The sequence below is a fragment of the Sinocyclocheilus anshuiensis genome, unplaced genomic scaffold (genome assembly GCF_001515605.1).
Source record: "Sinocyclocheilus anshuiensis isolate Anshui unplaced genomic scaffold, SAMN03320099.WGS_v1.1 scaffold110, whole genome shotgun sequence".
NCBI lineage: Eukaryota > Metazoa > Chordata > Actinopteri > Cypriniformes > Cyprinidae > Sinocyclocheilus > Sinocyclocheilus anshuiensis.
In genome coordinates, this window is record NW_015544155.1 from 1,285,836 (window position 1) to 1,306,412 (window position 20,577).

The 20,577-nt window shown below is 35.3% G+C and overlaps 1 protein-coding gene across 1 annotated transcript; it reads right to left on the bottom strand.

The window, feature by feature from the left end:
* Positions 1-1,267: 1,267 nt before the first annotated feature.
* Positions 1,268-20,243, bottom strand: LOC107695399 (carboxypeptidase A6-like). The gene is made up of 11 exons (XM_016495280.1): positions 19,886-20,243; positions 15,401-15,476; positions 11,200-11,324; positions 9,841-9,955; positions 9,032-9,133; positions 8,823-8,927; positions 4,958-5,068; positions 4,713-4,803; positions 3,303-3,505; positions 1,703-1,787; positions 1,268-1,529 (listed from the first exon to the last, which is right to left on the bottom strand). The coding sequence occupies exons 1-11, from the start codon at positions 19,996-19,998 to the stop codon at positions 1,339-1,341; spliced, it is 1,317 nt and encodes a 438-aa protein (XP_016350766.1). The 5' UTR covers positions 19,999-20,243; the 3' UTR covers positions 1,268-1,338.
* Between the last annotated feature and the right edge of the window lie 334 nt (positions 20,244-20,577).

Below are 20,577 nucleotides of genomic sequence, written 5' to 3' on the forward strand. Positions count from 1 at the left end.
AAATCTCTGATGCTCCTTCAGATTTCTGTGTGACAAGCAAATATGTACAGTTTATTTGGGACCGTTTTCTTCGGCGGAGAAGAAAAATACATTCAGATTATATATATATTTTTTTATCAAAAGGTAAGTTACTCAATATTAACTACTTGTTCAAAGGTATACAACTGTGTATAAAATCAATATCACTCTCCCAATCACGATATGATATTGAATTTGTTTCTGGTGTGATATAATTTCCAAGTACTCAAAGATGGACTACGGTCTGGGCTAGTGGTGTAACGATATTCAAACCGAACCGAAAAACCACGATACTCTCTTGGCCTACCCCACCCCCTGCTGTCTGGGCCGATGAGACAAGGGCCTTGTTTCTCTCAGTTCAGAGGCCTGCGGTGCCCAAAGCATTTTAGGTGCTTTAAATGCCTACTGGTTTTCTCTTTTGCAATGTATTACATAAATGGTCTGTTCATTCTTGTATTTGTAACTTTATTTTTCATATTTGTGAAGTAATTTTTCATGATTTGGATAGTAGGGCTAATATCTTCCATTTTTAACAAACAATAGAATCCATTTTTGGATGATCGATGCAGCTTTTAATGATCTACCTGTTGGTAAAATAAACAGTAAGATACAAAAATCTGTGTACAATGAAAACAAATCTTAAATGCCAACTAGCAAGACACTTATTATATAACAAAGTACTGTATGTTTTCATTGAAATAAATACAGGCTTATTGCAATAACATTCCAAAACTTTATAGTACTTAAGAGTTCAAATGTAAACATTGCCCTTGCAGGTACAATTAATTATACAAGTTAAAGTTACTTTGATAAGCTTTTCTTCAAAACAAAACAAAAAAACAGCAATTGTATGTATTCTTGTTTGGCTCATTTAAGACGTTAAGTTCCCAGTTGATTTCAAAACAAAATCAAAGCTGTTTTTTAGCTGCAGTGATACACAGCTACACACAACATCTACACTAAAATAACCCCATTTTAAGATAACAGTATGCATTATGTACATTCTCTGGGCATTACTGTTCTTTTGAAGCAAGTGCTCACTGTATATTTGCCTCATAAGTAAAAAACACTTTTGAGAAAGATTTAGTTCACAATTCAAGTGCTTTCATTTCTTCAGTTTACATTTATACCATTTTGTTTAATGTAGAGCTTCTTTAAAGTAGTTTATAAAATAAATAAATCTTAGTTACTTATTTATAAAAAAACAAATAGAGAAAATGCAGGCACATTTGTGCATAGCTAGTAGACATGTCTATGGCTTATGGGTGTGAAATTGATAGAGGGAAGATAAGACAGAGAGAGAAAGTCAAGTGAAAAGTTTCATTTGGTACATTTCTTCAGCAGGCCTGAAGCGATGGTCTTTACTGCTCTCATGGTCTCTGTGCATGTGGGATTTATCAGGGTTTCTGGCAACAGGAAGCCATAGTAGCCTGTATCACGCAACTCGAAGGCATAGGCATATGGGATCCCGTTCTTGTAGGCCCAGTCTATCGAGCTTCCAGAACTCACATCTGCAAATGAAAGAAACGCATTACATCACATCTGGACATCTGACTGTTGTTGATATAGAAATAGTCATGAGTCAGAAAACAGACTAACTGAGAGGGCAAACAGAGAGCTGATGACTCATACATGCAGTAGCTATATGTCACTGATTGAAGAAAAGACTGCATGCCTGACTTACAAAGTGTGGTGGAGGCAGGGCCGTATCTGTATCGCACTCCATAAGCTGAGTACAGAGCGCTCACTGCGTTCTGGGCTGCTGATTCCTGAGGGGGAAGAGCAGAGGTTCAAATCTGCTTCAGTATCGGTCGGGTCCAGTCGATCACTAAGGAAGCTTGGCGATAAGTGTAGTCAAAAGATCGTGTGGGCTAACAGCCATCCAGTCGATATATGAGCAAGCTGCATTGAGGCAAGCCCGACAAATAATATCTCAGTCATTCCATCTTAATGAGGAGTTTAATGTTTTGCCCTCTAGATGATATTGAGTTCTATCTTATTGAAGGCTGAGTCACTTTAGAAACTCCAGGGAGCAAATTATGGTTTTTTAGTGTTTACTACAGAATCCTATATAAAGAAGTGTGAAGATATTATACTCAATTAAATATAGTAAATATAGAAAAAAGTTAAAAACTGGCAATTGCTATATGGATGCAAAAAAGAATCACACTTGATTTTGAATAATCAAATGGTCAAAATGGCCACCATAGGAAATGAATGGGAAATATGGAAAATACAGAGCAATTATTTGGGGCACATTTTACAAATCAGCTATGAATTTGTAGTCTTTGATAATGTCTAAGTGTATATCTAAATGCAAAACCTATTACCAGTAATTGTGTCTGAAAATACTATAAGCAATTAGGGAATACACAGCCGTGTATATATTTATATATAGGTGTTATAGAGGCATCTACTGGTTACACCATATTATTACATATTTATTTATTTCTCCCACCAGATGGCACTAGTCTGCCTTACTGGATTGGATTGTAAAATTTCAAGCTGAAACACTGTATTAATTGAAAATAAGATTAAATATTTTTTCTAATATTTGTATTGATTTTAGAGGTGAATATTGTGTAGTACCATGAAATCCCCTCAATATACAAAATATTGAAGAATAAATATTATGGAAACAAAATATAGTACATTCATTTCACATTCATTTCAAAATGTTATGCTTAATACCTTCAGTCTGTTTTGACCGCTGTATGTGAGCAATACCACAGGGTTCAAGACAAGTAATGGTAACTTGCATTTCAGTAATTGCTTCAGTGAGTTTAGACTGATTCAAATTGTTGTTTTTTTTATTCGTTTTTGAATGATTCATTAAACGAACCAGCTCATAAGAGACGTTCATGTATAAGACTACTTTGATTTTTGCTGTATGTGTTTGACACACTAAATTCACAGAACATTGGACTACATTCGTCACGCTGTATATTTTTGATTTGGTAAAAAGTACTTGTTCATAGGAGTCATTTGCTTGTAATGTAAATTGGACTACACTGGTTGCACTGTCTGTTGTTTTTGCGTGCAGCTTGTGAGGACATCTAAATAGAAAGTTGCATTTTCTTTATGTTATTTTTCTTATATTCAATTCAGACAGCAAACTCGCATTCAAAATATAGCCAAAATATGATTTATACATCTAAAGTTTTTCAAGTACTCTGAAACAATACATTGATTATTTATATCTTTGGGCAGAAAATAATTACTGAATGATCACCACCCAAATGGACAAATTCAAGATTTACTGTCTGAAGGTGGAAATCACTCACCACACAGTTGAAGTTTGGTATAGTGGCGTATTTGTAGGAATACGGGTAGAGGAGCATCTGAGCATAGGCGTGAATAGAGATGTAAGCTTTGACCCGTTTCCTGTGTTTGCGCAGAAACTTGGCAACAGCTTTGACCTCAGGCTCTGACTCAGGGAAGGGACCGCAGTATGTGTCATCGCAGGGGTGCAGGGATGCACCCTCATCTATCAGGGTCAGCAAAGACAACAGGTGTAAAAAAAAATAAATAAATAAAATACTGTATAGCTTTCTTTGTAATCATTTCATCTTTGCCTTTTCTGCTCCAAGTCTGTGGTCGTAGACGACTAATACTTTCCTCCCATGGCATTTTGCTGACTCATGGTCATTCTTTATGTATTTTCTATCTCAATGTCAGGTATTATCTACCAGAGCATTAAGAGTGAATATTTTTAGACAGGCATTATTCCTGTGTCCTTCAGAAGCATATAAGAACTGTAAGTCCTTAAATTTCAAGAAAAATTAATTAGTGGAATCAGGCATTTTCTTATAAGCAAACCCAACCTTGTCAGTACTGGTAAGTACTGGTTTAGTGCTGATTTAGCTAAAAGACCAGCAAAGATTTGCTGTTTAACAGCAAATGTTTGAATATTTGGTTTAAATATTTGGTTTTCATATGTTCTCTTCAACTAAAATGTTATTTTGATTCCGTTACATAAAATTTGATGCCATATTAGAGTAAAATTGACAAAAACTAATGAATATAACATAACAAAAGACAAAAATATGATTAAAACAAAACAAAAAAACCTGTAAAATAAATAAATACAAATAAATTATAATTTACACTTCAAAGGTGGCACAGAATTGCTTTTGATGTTGCATTTAGGTCTCTTTACACAGACTATTTAATGCTGCTCAGAGGTGGCATGAATGCATTTACACAGCAATTGCACCTTTATACAGTACTTTGATATTAGGGACTGAGGTGGATCAGAGCAGGTATAATTTAGTCTGGCTTTATGTGGCATTGTTCCTTTACACAGAATTTTAAGCAGGCACAGAGCAGCCTTAACTTTGCTAAACTTAAGACGCCTTAAGTTTAGCTGGTTGAGATGGTTAAGCCAAGAGATTATTTGTTAGTGCTACCTTATTAATAAATGCATTCAACCACAGCTTTAGAGTGTATCTGTAATGCGAGAAGACCATCGTTAAAAATGTAGCCATGCACACAAACATAGATTCTAACATCTTAATTTCCTTATGTATTACAGAAGGAAATTCAAATACAAGATTGTGTTTGTAAATATTTAATTCTGTTAAATTTTTAATCTGTGTCTACATACTCTGGAATGCTTATTTATTTTGCATATGAACACCAGGGCTCTTCATTTTGAGAGAGGAGCTATTTGGTTTTTCTGAATAACAACTTACCGCACCATTTGACTTTCCAATTTCGGTTGGCATCCACTCCCTGACAATGATACTTTGGAATCTTTGACCGAGTTTTCCGCCAAAAGCGATCCTAAGAGAGAGAAACCTCAGATATTTTATGCCTGGTGGCCTTATACCTTACAGAAAGGAAAGTCATCCTGCATGTTTGACAGCACAGAGCTGCGAACAATTAAGTTCAGTTCAAAGTTCAATTGAGATCTAGGCATATGACAAACAGAAGTTACCGTCTTCCAGCTGTAATGGTAACCATCCACGTTGAAGACAGGCATAATGTAGAAATTGAGCTGATTCATCAGTCGTCTCATGCCGGAGTCTTGTTGATAGGAGTTCAGCGCCTGTATTCACAGTGAATTGTGACAGACTTCAAGAGATGCAGGAAATGTGTGTCTCGTTTTCCCCACAGATAAACTTCAGTAGAGCAAAATACTCTCTCTACAAGGACACAGCAGTGTGTGTTCAGTTCCTCTAATCAACTAAGAATAAATAGCATATTTTCCATTAAATAGATATAGTCTTGCATCTTGAGGGCAGTATTCAAGTATCAAGTTTGTTCTGTTGTTTAGGCTACTTCATATTTTAGAAAAAGAAGTTTGAGATCAGTAATACTTTTTAAAGAAATTAATACATTTATTCAGCAAGGATGCATTCAATTGATCAAATGTGGTAAAGATATAAGTTAAAAGATTTCAATTTCAAATAAATGCTTCTTTAAAACTTTCTACTCATCAAAGAATCCCGAAAAATATGTCAGTTTCCACAAAAATATTAAGCAGCACAACTGTTTTCAGCATTAATAATAATAAGAAATGTTTCTTGAGCAGAAAATCAGTATATTAGAATGATTTCTGAACGATCATGTGACACTGAAGACTGGAGTAATGATGCTGAAAATTCTGCTTTGCTATCAAAGGAATAAATTACTTTTTAAAATATATTACAATAGAAAAAAGTTATTTAAAACTGTAACAATATTTCACAATATTACTGTTTTGACTATAATTTTAATCAAATAAGCAAACATGCAGCCTTGGTGAGCATAAGAGACTTCTTTCAAAAACATTAAAAAAAATCTTTCTGACCCTAAACTTTTTAACGGTAATGTAACAGGTCATTTAATTCTATATGGAATATAAATGCTGTGCACAGAATACATACTATATACTGCAGAAATAGTAGTAGTCTGCTATTTTGTTGTGTCTATGTAAGCTATACTGCCAATAATGATTCACTCGCTCCATAATTAAAAGCTCCCTGTGGTCTTGTAAAACATAAATCATATTGCATTCGTTTCATTTAAAACAAATAAGGAAGATGCAGTGTTACTGTGTAAAAGCTAATTGTGCACAGCAGAAAGAGAAAAATTATGAGTGGTGGTGGATTGTGGGTAACAATAGAGCTGTAATAGCATTCATGGCAGGGTCAGTCTTCTTGAGGTCTGTGTCATACTGTACGTCTGCCTCATAGCGGTGTGCTGAAGGTATTGCAACAGACATGGTACTTAAGTCTCTCTCTTTTGATCTCTATCTCATTTTATATTTGTCTCACTCAGTGTTAGCTGCTGATCTGAGAGCAGTTTATTTGTGTGTAGAAAACTACACCCAGATCAGCATAAAAGGATGTCACTTAACTAAAGGCACGCTTTGATATTGGTTTATGAGATGAGCTCAGAGGCTCTGATGTATTATACAGATTAATGTTGGAGGAAATTAGAGCCTCACTGAATGAAACCCCATAGGAAAGAAAAATCAAAAGTGAGATCTCTTTAACATCTCAAATATTTCTCCTAGACAGAAATGAGGTTACTTTAAGATCGAGTGGAGATTTTTGCTTGAGTCTCCTGCTTCTCAAACGTGTCTCCTGAGACAAAAACTCTAACACTCTCACAATGGTCTCCTTTAAAGCTTTAGAAGAGATCTCAACAACATCACACACTGTGCTCAGATATTTCTCCTAGTCTAAAGACTCTGGTGGTCTCATATTTATCTCCTTTGAAGCTTTAGGAGAGATCTCAACAATATCGCACACTGTGCTCAGATATTTCTCCTTAGATAAAGACTCTGGTGGTCTCACATTTGTCTCCTTTGAAGCTTGAGAAGAGACCTCAACATCATCACACACTGTGCACAGATTTTTCTCCTTAGCTGCAGACACTGGATCTCTCAACATTTGTCTCCTTTGAAGCTGTAGGGGAGATCTCAACAATATCACACACTGTGCTCAGATATTTCTCTTTAGCTAGAGACTCTGGATCTCTCACATTTGTCTCCTTTAAAGCTTGAGAAGAGATCTCAACATCATCACACACTGTGCACAGATTTTTCTCTTTAGCTGAATAATCTGGGGGTCTCATATTTGTCTCCTGTAAAGCTTTAGAAGATATCTCAACAACTTTACAAAGTGTGCACCAAGTCAAGAACTTGAAAGGCATTAAATAAATGGGGGAAAATCATAAATTCAGAGTTAAAGGCTATATTGAGAGAGAAATTATGCAGAAATAAGGATAATGCACTTTTTATAGGACAATGTTTATGTTCTTAGGCAAATAATTTGTTGTTGGATATAGTAATGCACTGGATGCTTTAATTTAAACTTATTTAAAGAAAATGTAACCCTGGAGTAAAAAAAAACTGGTACACTAGTGTTACATTTGTTTTATCTAAAAAATCTAAAACAACAACAAAAAAAAAAGTCTAAAACTCTAAAATAAATAAATAAATAAAGGTATTGCTCTTATACTAAACATCTTGCACTTATTAAGTCCTTTCTAGTGTGTTTGGAAAATGTGGTGTATATACAATCTGGACATTGAAGAATTTAAACATTTAAACTAGTAACCCTTGATATTCTGAAATGTTTAATGCTATTTAAATGATAGTTTTAGTATTCACAATATTAGTAAAAGTTTAACATTTCTCCTAAAATAAAACAGAAGACATCTTAAGACAAAGCTGATATCTCAATGAGACATATAAGAGAATCACCTCTTAGTATCCTGTGCGTAGAGTAACCTCTGTCAGAGCCATAGCCTTGTGGGCAGCACATCGACGTGAGGGCACAACTGCACCTCAGACAGCATGGGTTCGAATTGCAGCTAAAGGTACTTTCCTGCTCCTATTAAATTCTCACCTGTCCAATTGTTTCCTGTCTCTACTCCTACTGTCCTGACCATTAAAGGTGAAAAACCCCATTGTAATCAAACAAAAATAAAAGCAACCTCTGAGCAGAAAAACATTTTTATAATGTAGTCTTGCAAGAGATTGCAACAAGACAATAAAGAGATCTCCCATGTTTCTCACACGTTTCTCTCCCATTGTCATTTTGGATTCCTTTCTTTCAGAACTTTCTCATGTCTCAGTTGTGTCTACTTTTATTTCTCCTAAGGATTTTTAGGAGAAACATCTGAGACACTGTTGAGACTGAAATGAGAAATACATGAGAATCACAACTAAGTCTCCTGAGGTTAGAATGAGCAACCACTGAGCAATAAAATATTCCTATAATGGAGTCTTGATAGAGATTGCAGCAATACAATAAAGAGATATTCTATGTTTCTTCCACCACATTCTCTGCTTTGACTCTTTTTTTCTCAAATATTTCTCATGTCTCATTTGTGTCTACTTCCATTTCTCCTAAGGAATTTTAGGAGAAACATCTGAAATGCTGTTTATACTAAAATGATAGATACACGAGAATCTCATCTAAGATCTCCTGTCTCCTGAGCTTAGGAAAAGCAACCACTGAGCAACAAATTTTTCCTATGGGGCAGTCCCAGAATACACCAGCTCACTCACAAATAAACAAAACACTACAAATCTTCAATGTTCAACAAATTGTGAATGTTATAAGAGTGTTGTCTTTTTGGCAAGTTCTTCATGTTAATTTTTTAATACAGATAATTGGTAATTAACACATTTGTATTAAATAAAATAAAAAAATAATCAAAACAGAAACATTTTCACTAGTGGTCTCAGTTTGTTTTTTGGATCCCATTATACACTGTGCATAACCATTTTGTTTTTTGCTTTGCAGTGATTTAAATATCAACATGAAGTTAACAATGGCAAACAGAAATAATTACACTACACATACCTCTTTCACAAACCACTGGCAGAAAGCTGGACCAATCCATTCTCTTGCATGCACTCCACAGTCTATCCACACTGCCTTCTTAAAGGGACGTGTTCTCTTTCCTAACTGACAGGAGAGGGGCAGAGAACACCGTCCGTGTCAGTAAGTCTGTGTGTGTGTGTGTGTGTGTGTGTGGGGGAAATTTAGCCATCTCTCCCTTCAGCCTTTACCTGGAGCACATAGAGGGGCCGTCCTTCATAGGACTGACCAATAGAAAACAGGTCCACCAGGTGTGGGTGTGTCCGGTTCATCTCAAACATCCAACTCCGGATCTGTCGAAAAGGGTAAAAAGATTTTGACTCACATTCTCCAGATTAACATGCAGCTTGTATTCAGGTAAAACTTTGTAGCAGAAAGTTAAAATCAATATTCATACACATTTAATTTGACCGGTCTGGCCTACTTTTGAATGACCACAACTGTATATACAGTACACACAATATCAGAACTAAGTTTTTTTCTTTTAGAGAAAAGTTTGTCGTCTTGACTTGTTTGTCTTAATATGTTAAAGCTAAGCTTCAAATTTGAAATATTAATTGATGCATTTTTTTTTTTTTTACATATGTTTTCTTTACAAGAGTACTACAGGAATTATATCCATAAAACTGAATGTAATCCAGCCCTCGTCTACTCTGATGGTTTTCCCATTCATCATCTTGTCATGGGACTAAATCACAGAGCTGGAGTTGTATGTGTGTGTTCATGTGAAGTTGGCACTTGGTCTGAGGGAGAAGACCTGTGAGTAAAGGTTTAGTGATGGGTTAGGGCGGCACCGAAGAAAACCTCCCGAGATCTGTTTTTCTTGTGCTCACGGGCCACAACGGAATGCAAATTCACTTCTCAATCAAAGGCTGTTAGTTAGCCTGTGAAAATCAAGCTTCTGTTGAGAAAGATGGCAGACAGAGGGGAAAAAAAACTATCTTCTCCATCTCTCTACATAAAAATTACCATGTATATTAATTTTCATCCATGCACTCACCTCTTCCAAAGGATGGTACACTTCATAGTCATACTGGAATTCTGATCTACGTGTCCTGGAGGACCGGTATCCGATCTGTTTCTCAATTTCGATTTGGAGATTGGAAATGAGCACCCTGTGGAGACGGTCATGGAAGAAATGTTGAAAGCATATGCACTATGTATTTAACCTTTTGAATACATTTCTGTATTACATTAATACATTTCATAAATACATTTCTGGATCCTTCAGCACATCAAAGTCTGAAGAATTTGGTATATACAGTATATATATATATATATACACACACACACATGTGTGTATGCATCTGAGAGAGAGAGAGGTAGATATACACAGTATATACACACACATACACACATTAGATTAATTAATTAATTATTATTTTTTTTTTTTGGCTATGCAGTTTTTCTCCACAATAAAATTTGTAACATTTCAAAATTAATTAATTAATTCATTTTATTTATTTAAATATTTTATGTGTATATTTAGTTTATATTATATTTTATATTATATTTAATTTATACATTTAGTATATTTGTACTATAATTTAGTATTTAGCATATTTATTCATTTGTATTTTAATTATTGTAGTTTATTTGGAAATGAATGATGTAAAGTGCTTTGCACCAGGGTCATGACTCATGAATGATCAGCTTACTTACAGTATGTTGGCAGGATTTTGGAGCTAACGCAATTTTAAATTTTTACACAACTAACCATGAGAAAAATTCAAGTATTTTAATTAAGGTTAAAAGGTAGACCCAATATCACCAACATTAATCATCTAATTTCACACAGAGCAAAGGTATAACATGAAAAAAACAAAACTATTTTGCTTGTTTTTGTTGTTTTGGCTAAGGATATGGAGGAAGGAATGAAAATGCAAAAATTGATCTGACCTGTCAAAACCAAAGCAAAAAAACGATGGAGGTTTTTAAACTAGAGTAAACAAAGTGCACACATTTCTCTCTCTCAACATATCCCATTACCCAGAATCCTCTGAGGTATCACTTCTGCGTGTAAATATGTGTAAATATGCTCAAATACATCAGCCATGAGAAGGAGAGGAGATATTGAGGGAAAGGCCTCCCTGGGGAAAGGGATGACAATGAAAATGCTTCTGGCTGCGGCGCATGAGATAAGCTTCATTGTTGCTGTTGATCCGGATGATTGATGGAGCGAGTGGACTACTCTGAATCGAGCTTTCATTTCTGGATCCTTCGGCACATGCAAATCAAAGTCTGAAGAATCCAAGTAGAACTCAAATGCGTGTCCCCCAGAAACCGATGTTTCTCACGCAGGAGTATGAGAGAGGAGTTCACGCTAATATGAGTCCCAGGGGAGGAAGAGGAGACTCACTTATAGTGGATGTGTGCTTGGCGAAGATGTCTTCTCAGCCATTGCGTCTTGTTCCATCCCACATGAATGTCTACTGGGCTGTTTTCTCGAATCAGAGATGCACTGTTGGGCCTCCAAAGGTCCACCTGCAGAAAGAACATCATTGAAGTCAATCAAGCAGAAATATTGTTCCTAGATGCTCAAGTGAAAATTATGTCATCATTTACTCACCCCCATGTTATTCCGAACATACTGTATATGACTTTATTTCTGCTGTAGAAATATCTTTCACAAATACCACTGACATAGTCATAGCTCAGTTGTTTATATTCAGTTTTGGCAGACCAGGTTTGATGGCATTGGCATCAAATATCATTGGTTTTCATGTGTGTCATAACTTATCATGACGCGTCGAAAAGTGATTATGTAAAAATGCAAATTAAATCTAAGAGGAAATTAAACGGGGTACTCTCCTGAACGCGTGGCGGAGGCTGACACGGAAGAGAAGAAATTGTTGCATAAAGTCATTATTTTTGTTTTCTTTGCACACAAAAAAATTCTCGTAGCTTCATTAAATTATGGTTAAACCACTGATGTCACATGGACTATTTTAACAATGTCCTTACTACCTTTCTGGGCCTTGAACGTGGTAGTTCCATTGATGTCTATGGAGGGTCAGAAAGCTCTCGGATTTCATCAAAAATATCTTAATTTGTGTTCTGAAGATGAACGAATGTCTTACGGGTTTGGAACGACATGAGGGTGAGTAATTAATGACAGACATTTTTAGGTGAACGATCCCTTTAACTTTTTTATGATTTGGCAATTTTGTATGAATTTTTATGATTTGATTTATTTGAAAATGTTATTTTCATTGGTTTATTAATTTTAATTTGAAAAAAAAAAAAAAAAAAAAAAAAAAAAAGAAGGAAGGTCCACTGCTAAACTTAACTTGTAAAGCAGATTATACAAAAGCATACAAAATACGAATTCGCCTCCAGTTTGCCAAAATGTAAAATTGTTGCAAATTGCCATGGGAGTGTGTTGAACTTTCCCTTTAAATCAAATTGTTATACTAGCTATACTCCACATACATAATTTCAATGCAAACATAAGAACAGGTTCATAATGTTCATAACATTACATATGTTCTATGTAGCTACAAACACAAATTAAATCCCAAAAAGAGAGAAATTAACAGACAAAGCAATCGTTGCAAAGAAATCATAGGTCCTTGAAATTCAAGCAGTTTATCACACGTTGTAAGATCTTTGAACCAGAGTTGAGATTACAGATAAAGCTTTTCCCAGTGCTGCACGATCTGTAGATCAGAGACCTGCTGACTCGACCCATTCACAGAGAGTTTGAAAAAGAGCTTCAGCGAGCCGCCATGATCACAGCGTTTGACTGAAGTGATCTATTTCTGTGTGCGGATCCACAAAGCCACTTTAGATTGCCAACATATGCCGGAGCCTTTATAGCAGCCCAGATACCAGTCCCTGAAGCATAACCTCAGATTTGCATCATCAGCCTCCTCTGTACATCTGCCAAGTCACTACACTGTTGACTTTGGCTACAGCAACAGGCCCATTTAATAAGACGAAAAAGAGTAGAGCTATTCAAACGGCCCATCTTAACACCAGCAACAGAGTAGATCACAGGGTAGTTTTATTTCCTAAATTTATTTCTAGACCTGAAATGGTGCACTGTACACATTTCTGAGTTATATTGGCTTATAATATATATTTGCATTTCAAATTATATGTCTTGTGTTAAATACAACCCTTCAATTTGTGAGTCTTGGTTAAAAGCAGGGATATCAGTCATAAAATAGGTCCACTAACTGTGCATGCAGAAAAACTCCTCGGTGCCAAGCTGCATTCCTAACAGATGCTCACAAACCTGGCAGCTGAAACAGATTTGACACGTTTGTTTTGATGGTGTGTGACTGCCATGTTCTTGAAACAGATTTTGCATTCTCAAAGGACGCATGAGATTAAGATGATGCTGAAGATTAAAAAAGAAAACACTTGACCGGGGGCCCCCTCGGTAGAAATCGCGAATCGCGGTCCGGGGATACCTAGATCGGACCGAAAGGGCACTTTTGCATCGGCGATTAAAGGGGCTTGAGCCCCCCCTGCCTCCCCGGCAGTTTCTGTTCTGTAATTTGAGGGCGAATCAGTGGAAAAGATTAAATATGGTAAAATATTTTAAATGAAGCTGAGAGTACTGCTCATCAGGGACAGGAACTTGAATGATGGCTGTTTGAATTCTAAGGATACAGTTATATATTTTCATTTATAAAGGCCCATTTATACTGTGAAAATGGTTATATACTGTAAAAAAGTATTATATCATGATGACATTGGGTCTGGACATCCGCTTATATCTGCATTGTTATTCAGAGAAAACTTCATGCTCTTTCAATGTATATGATGAAAGATATTGAAGATGAAAATATAAATGAAATATAAATTAGCATTTATAAGCATTGTTGGGGAAAGTTACTTTTCAAAGTAATGCATTACAATATTGCGTTACTCCATTAAAAAAGTAACTAATTGCGTTACTTAGTGACATTTTATGTAAAGTAATGCATTACTTTTGTCACCTGAGCTGGGCTTGCTTATTAATTTTTAATAACAAAATACACCAAAGTTATATTTCTGGCAACTGTAAAGGTCCTTTCACACCAAAAGTGAAATGAATAAGCTTCAGGCTGAAGGAAGTGCCTCTGTACTTAACTTGCGTTATACTTATTTGAAAAAGTAGCTCAGGTATTTTCTTGTAAATTGAAAAGTAATGCGTTACTTTACTAGTTACTTGAAAAAAGTAATGATTACGTAATGCGTTACCCCCAACACTGTTTAAGGCCACCCAGAGTATGTACTTTTTGTGTAAGTGTGGTTTCAGTTGTTGTAAATTTAAAATAAATTTTAGTATGAATCATTATTTCTTTGTGAAAATGTTTGTATGCAGATTTTATGCACAAATTTGGGTTATGTGTGAGTGCAGACCTGAAAACTTCTCCCTGTAATTTCTTGGGTTCTCCACACCAAGCATTGTAAAAATCGACATGGCTTATTTTAAGATTTTATTCTGAGATCATCTTACACACAGCTTGTCAGAGTCATATAAAGTCATATATGTAGAAATTTTGGACACAAATTTGATTTGGTTTTAATGGTATACTCTGTGTTGTCTAAATAGTAATGTTTTATTATAAACCTAGTTTCTTCAAATGGCCATGTCAGTATATTTTGTTTTTGATCATCTGAGGTGCATGTGTTTGTACTTAAATGCCTATTTTTCCTGTTTCATGATGCCTGTGAACAGGGATGATGCCACTTTGAGAAACTACAGCAGAAATAACCAAATGACCCAAGTCTCCTCAAACCTTTCACAAGAGACTCTTCTGAGCGGTGACATCAAACGCAGCAGACAGAGAAACAAGACCATTTCACGCTTTTTAAGAAAAAAAATTGTCACTGGAAAAATACCTACTGTAATATAATGCAATATTTGTGAAGTTTATGTTGCTTGCACAAATATTGTTTTAGTCAGAATATGCAGCTAATTTGAATGGCCTGTCAATGGTGAGGCTAGTAGGACTATGCTAATTAGCCAAGCCTTGAGGAAGTGGATGGCTATGGACTCTTTTCACAGACTGTGACACGTTTACACTGTAATTAACATTGTAAATCTAGTACATTTATAACACTATAGTTTGTGTTTTCTTACTTTGACATTAAACTATAATGAATTTGCTTCTGAGAACCGCAAAATTTGTGATAAGAGTTCACTGATGATGTTTAATTTTGACTTGTAGATTGTGTATACGTCTCTGTATCTGCTGTGTTGTATAGACAGCTCAGTTCAGAAGTTTATTTCTGAAGGAAATAGTGGTTATGGTGCTGGGGAACTCTTGCCTGACTCTTAATAAAAACGGAGGAGGTTCATGCATCACTGGTGCTGAGAATGGCACAGTGATGGTGCAAAAAAAAGATAAAGGCTCTAGTAATGTGATAAACTAAAAATAGTTTAGTTTGGAAGAAAAAAATGAAGAAATTTGGAGGAGAAAAGGATTTGATAGAAATGATTGGTTGTTCAAATAACACAAAAAGCAGTGACATCAGTTTCCATGGGGTTTGATTTTCTTTCTCATGATTCCTTTCACATGTTTAATGTTACATGAGTATTGCAGGGAAAAAAAGGTGCTCACCGTCAGGTTTTGGAAAAGCTGTTTGACTGCTTGAACCTCTGTGTTGCTGCTGGGGATTATTCTGAACACTTGATCACTGCAGAAATAAAGCATTGCAGTTATAAACAGTGTTGGGGGTAACTCATTACAAGTAATGCGAGTTACGTAATCAGATTACTTTTTTCAAGTAACTAGTAAAGTAACGCATTACTTTTTTAATTTACAAGAAAATATCTGAGTTACTTTTTCAAAAAAGTAATGCCAGTTACTTTGTTTTCCCATTTATTGACTGACAAGTCTCCTGTCCCCATATTGGGAGAAATCGGGAGTACAGAGGCATTGTGTGACCATGATGTTACTGTAGTTCTAGACTAAATGTGAATGTGCATTAATTCATCCCACTCACAAGTTTTGACCAAGTAAATGTTTTTTTTTTTTTTTATGTTTATACACTATATTGTTCAAAAGGTTGGGTTCAGTAATTAATACTTTTGAAAAAAAAATTCATCAAAGAATGCTGAAAAAAAAAAAAAAAAAAAATTAGGGTTTCCACAAAAATATTAAGCAGCACAGCTGATTTCAACATTGATAATAATAAGAAATGTTTCTTGCGCAGCAAGTCAGCATATTAGAATAATTTCTGAAGAATCATGTGACACTGAAGTCTGATTTAATGCCTGCTAAAAGCTTTGCCATCACAGAAATAAATTACATTTTAAAATATATTTAAAAAATTGAAAAGTTATTTTAAATTGTAAAAAAAGATTTTACAATATTACTGTTTTACTGTATTCTTGACTAAATAATGCAGCCTTGGTGAGCATAAAAGACTTCTTTCAAAATCATTAAAAATATTACAGAACTCAAGCTTTTGAACGGTAGTGTAAATAAATACACCAAAATAGTGATTTTCCATTTATCAATTATTATTATTATTATTCTTGTTTTCAGATTTTCAAGTATCTACAGTATGAACAACCATCCTGCAAAAACCAAACATATCATATATGGAAAATCATGTATTCTGAAGAAAATTAGCAGTAGATTTTTTGCACGTTATATTGTCTACCAAGCAAAGTCTGATAACACATCTCTTCTCTTCTGTAGCACAAATATATCATGCTGAAGTTTAATACTAGGATTCAAACAATCCCCTAACAAGTATGAGCAATACTAGTGATTAATGCTAATATTTCCAAAAGCGGCAGAGCCAGCAGACAGGTTTATTGAGCTAACTGACACATAAAGTCTTCTCTAAGGGTTGTTTTCTCTGAAACGGTTCAAAACACACCAAAGATGACCTCATTACATCACTAAGAGCAATCTGCTATTTTTAGGCTTTGAGTGACACTGATGCTCCAGGTTACATTCTCCTTTTTTTGTGGTGTAATTGTGCGAGCAGCTACATGCCAGCTCTATCATTACACAAGTAAGCCACAAAACTGGTCTCAGTTCATGATTGAGGACGTCATCTCACACTAATGGTAAAAGCAGAGGAAATCGTGCTTGACGCCACACCTGTAATATCTTTTTGTGCGGTATTTTATGTCTTGGATGGTATTTCCCACAGAATCATTATTGTGTGGTGTCATGCAATATCTGCTTATGCTTTAAATAAATAATAAACCGCTCCTCAGCTGCAAGGCTGCTTCATGCTCTCATTCATTTTGCTCACTATATAGTGGACTTCTTGTGGCATTTTTCCTCTTTTTGTCTGTTATAAAGTTTCCTGTTGGTTATTCCTGTTTCCTGACTTCAGCCCTGATATTGTACTGGAATAGAGAAACATCATTGTCTGTCTGATGTCAGCGGGCGATTCAGTCACACATAAGGACAAAGTTTGGTGTGTGAATGTGTGAGGAATGATGTTCTGCCTCTTGGCAGATCTGGGGCAAATGTACTGGGCTTCACACCCTCACATACGTGAAGAGGCGTTGATTAGTGCACTTTATTGCCCCATGTAAAGCATCCGTCCGATGGAATGGAGAAAAACACAATGACTGACTCTATACAGGACAGGAATTTATAGCACCCTACCCTGTAAGAATGCTAACTGATGGGACGTTGACATTTAAACATGGCCAAAAAAAGAGAGAGAAAAAAGCAACATCTGAAAATATTATGGACGTGGTGATCAAAAATGTTCATTTATTTATTCATTTACTATCATTAAGTGTTTCCATTTTTTATTAAAAATAGTTTTAATTTAAGAACACATTAAATTGATCAAAAGTGAGAGTAAAGACTTACATTATTAAAAAACAAAAAATCTAATAAATGCTGTTCTTTTGAACGTTTGAATTGATCAACGAATCCTGAAAAAACGTGTCACAGTTTCCACAAAGATATTAAGAAGCACAACCATTTTAAACATCGATAATAATAAGAAATATTTCTTGAGCATCGAATCAGCATATTAGAATCATTTCTGAAGGATCACGTGACACTGAAGACTGGAGTAATGATGCTGAAAATTCAGCTTTGCCATTATAGGAATGAATTACACTTTAAAATGTATTTAAATGTAAAACAGATATTTTGAATTGTAATAATATTTCACAATATTACAGATTTTTATCAAATAAATGCAGCCTTGGTGAGCATAAGAGACTTTCAAGCTGAAGAGAGGAAGTCCAACCATATACTAATAAATCTTCAGAGAGAATGAGGTTTATTATGAGCCATAAATAGCTTGGATGTTTCAGAGCTATTCTTATGATAAGCAGCAACATTCCTAATCTCATACCATTGGAGATTTTTTATTGGTCGTACCGTCGTAATGAAGTGTCAGGCAACATCCCACTCAAAAATATCAGTGAAGCCAAAACATCATATCACAGAATGCACTATGTTGTTAACATAGTTCAGATTGTGATATCTGTGATATCTCAGAAGACCGCAGGGAGGAAGTGTCCTTTTCATTACTCCCTTTCTCTTTATGTTCTGACAGGCCTGTGTTTCCCCAGTTCTCACTCTGACTGAGCTAGCATTTATATTGCTCCCTGACAAGTAGAAAACAACTCTTTGTGAATAGTTTGTTTTGCTCTTTTAAGCTTCTGTGCCCTGAATAATTCTTAAACAAGGATATGAAAAAAGAATGTAAGTACAAATGCTGCCTAAAATTGATATATACAAATTTATTTATGAAATTAGGTCTCTGTAATAAAATATGAATCTTTTAACTCTAATTTTAGGCTTTACTAATTTCACATAAGCTGTCATAAATCATAAAGGCCAAAAATTCAACAAGATGAATAATCCATCATAATTTACTCATTCTTATGTCGTTTCAAACCCGTATGACTTACTTTCTTCCATGGAACACAAAAATATATGTTAGGCAGAATGGCAACCTCCATTCACCATTCACTTTTATTATGTGGAAATAGATGCAATGAACGTGAATGCTGACTGAGGCTTTCAGTCTCCAAAATAAAGTCATACTGGTTGGAATGCCATTATAAGTCAAAATATGAAAATTAAAATAAGTAATTTTAAAGAGTGTTCACTCAACAAGAGCAATTTCAAGCCAATGGTAGTTTAGAAAACGTAACATTCACTAAAAATGTCCATTACTTTTCCATGACTTTACATGAAATTGTATTATTTTTCTTTCTTTTTTATTAATTTATTATTTAAAATCCATATAGGTAGGCTATTTCATGAATGAGAGAATCCTGAAGGATCTCAGAATAGAGTGCTGGATGTGAATCCACACTCCAGATCAAAAGGAGTAACATTTCCTCAGTGAAAAAAAAAAAAAAAATGGCCACACTGCTGATGAGAGATCCATAAGCATGGAGTACAGCCAGGAAATTTAGTTGGAATATCTCTGATTGTCATTATCATCAAACCAACTGAACTGACAACCTATCAAAATAAATAAATAAATAAATAAATAAATAAATAAACAAAAGATCACACTTATGTTTGCCAAAGTGTCAGACAGCGTCCTTTGAACTTCGTGCTTATACCTACCTGTCGAGACCAACTGCATATTTTAAGATGTCACCCAGGGAGTGCTTTTCAGCCTTAGCAAAAGAAAAAAATCTTGGCCCGCAGAAACGCCTTTGTTTTATAAAGCCAGTGTTGACATAAGAAGAGACAGACTTATCTTGTCTTTATTTGTGGAGGCGCAGAGTGCAGTTCAATGCTTCAAAACTATTTTACAAACTCCCCCTCGTTCCTACGCCCTGGATTCTCGCTAAATGAGAAGCAAGAATCATTTTAATTAATCGGTTCATTCAAACAGTTCTTTTTAAATGAACCGATTCAACCCATTCACAATAACTGCGTGCGCTTATTACACGTTATTTTTTTTATGTAAGCGCATAAATATTTAGTTAAAATGATCATTTATCGCTGTGCGATTGATCATGTTATGTAGAGTAAATCTGTACAAATTCAAGAACATTCAACGGTTCAATAGAAAGATTCGTTTGCGAGTCAGATCACTCCGCGCTCACTACTACATCTCTCTAAACTTTGAATGAATGAAACACTTACCCGACGTAGCGGTTGTTGTAGAGGTAAGAGTCGACAGGATAGAGCACGGTGCTGAAAATGATAACACATCCGAGTAAAAAAGTACTGGACACGTCTGTGATTCTCAATGCCATATTAAGTCAATATATAAATAAAAACGGAGCAGTTAATCAGAGGCTGCGCTGTGCATATAGATGCTGAATGGAAATCATCCCAGTGGAAGGAACTGTGAGACTTTTCTGTCCTGGGTGTCTGCTGTTGGGACGATTTCTTGAGGTAGAGGTGTGAAATCATTCATGTGGGAATTCTGGTGCTATCCCGAGTCTTTTAAAGTGTTGTTGGAAGTGTGGTCACGTGATGCGGGGTGTCAGAGGGGTTGGGAACCGAATCCCTGTTTGGAGTGAGATCAGTGGAAGTGCTCAAGTTTATTAAGAGCGGAATTGTACCTCGTTGCGGCTGCCTGAAGCGTTAGTTTGATGCCATGGATGTTGTGTTTTTAGTTGACTTTTTAAAGCCACACTACAAAATATATTTATAAATGTCATAAACATTAACACTTATGGAGTGTAGGCTACACATAGGCCTATTGGATATAGCTAATATAATAAATTTATAGCAATGAAATTAACTGTGCAGCTGAATTTTAATTTTTGGAGAAAAACACGTTTGCTATGTGTTCTGAAAGGTTATTGTTTTTATATTCTGCCAGGTGA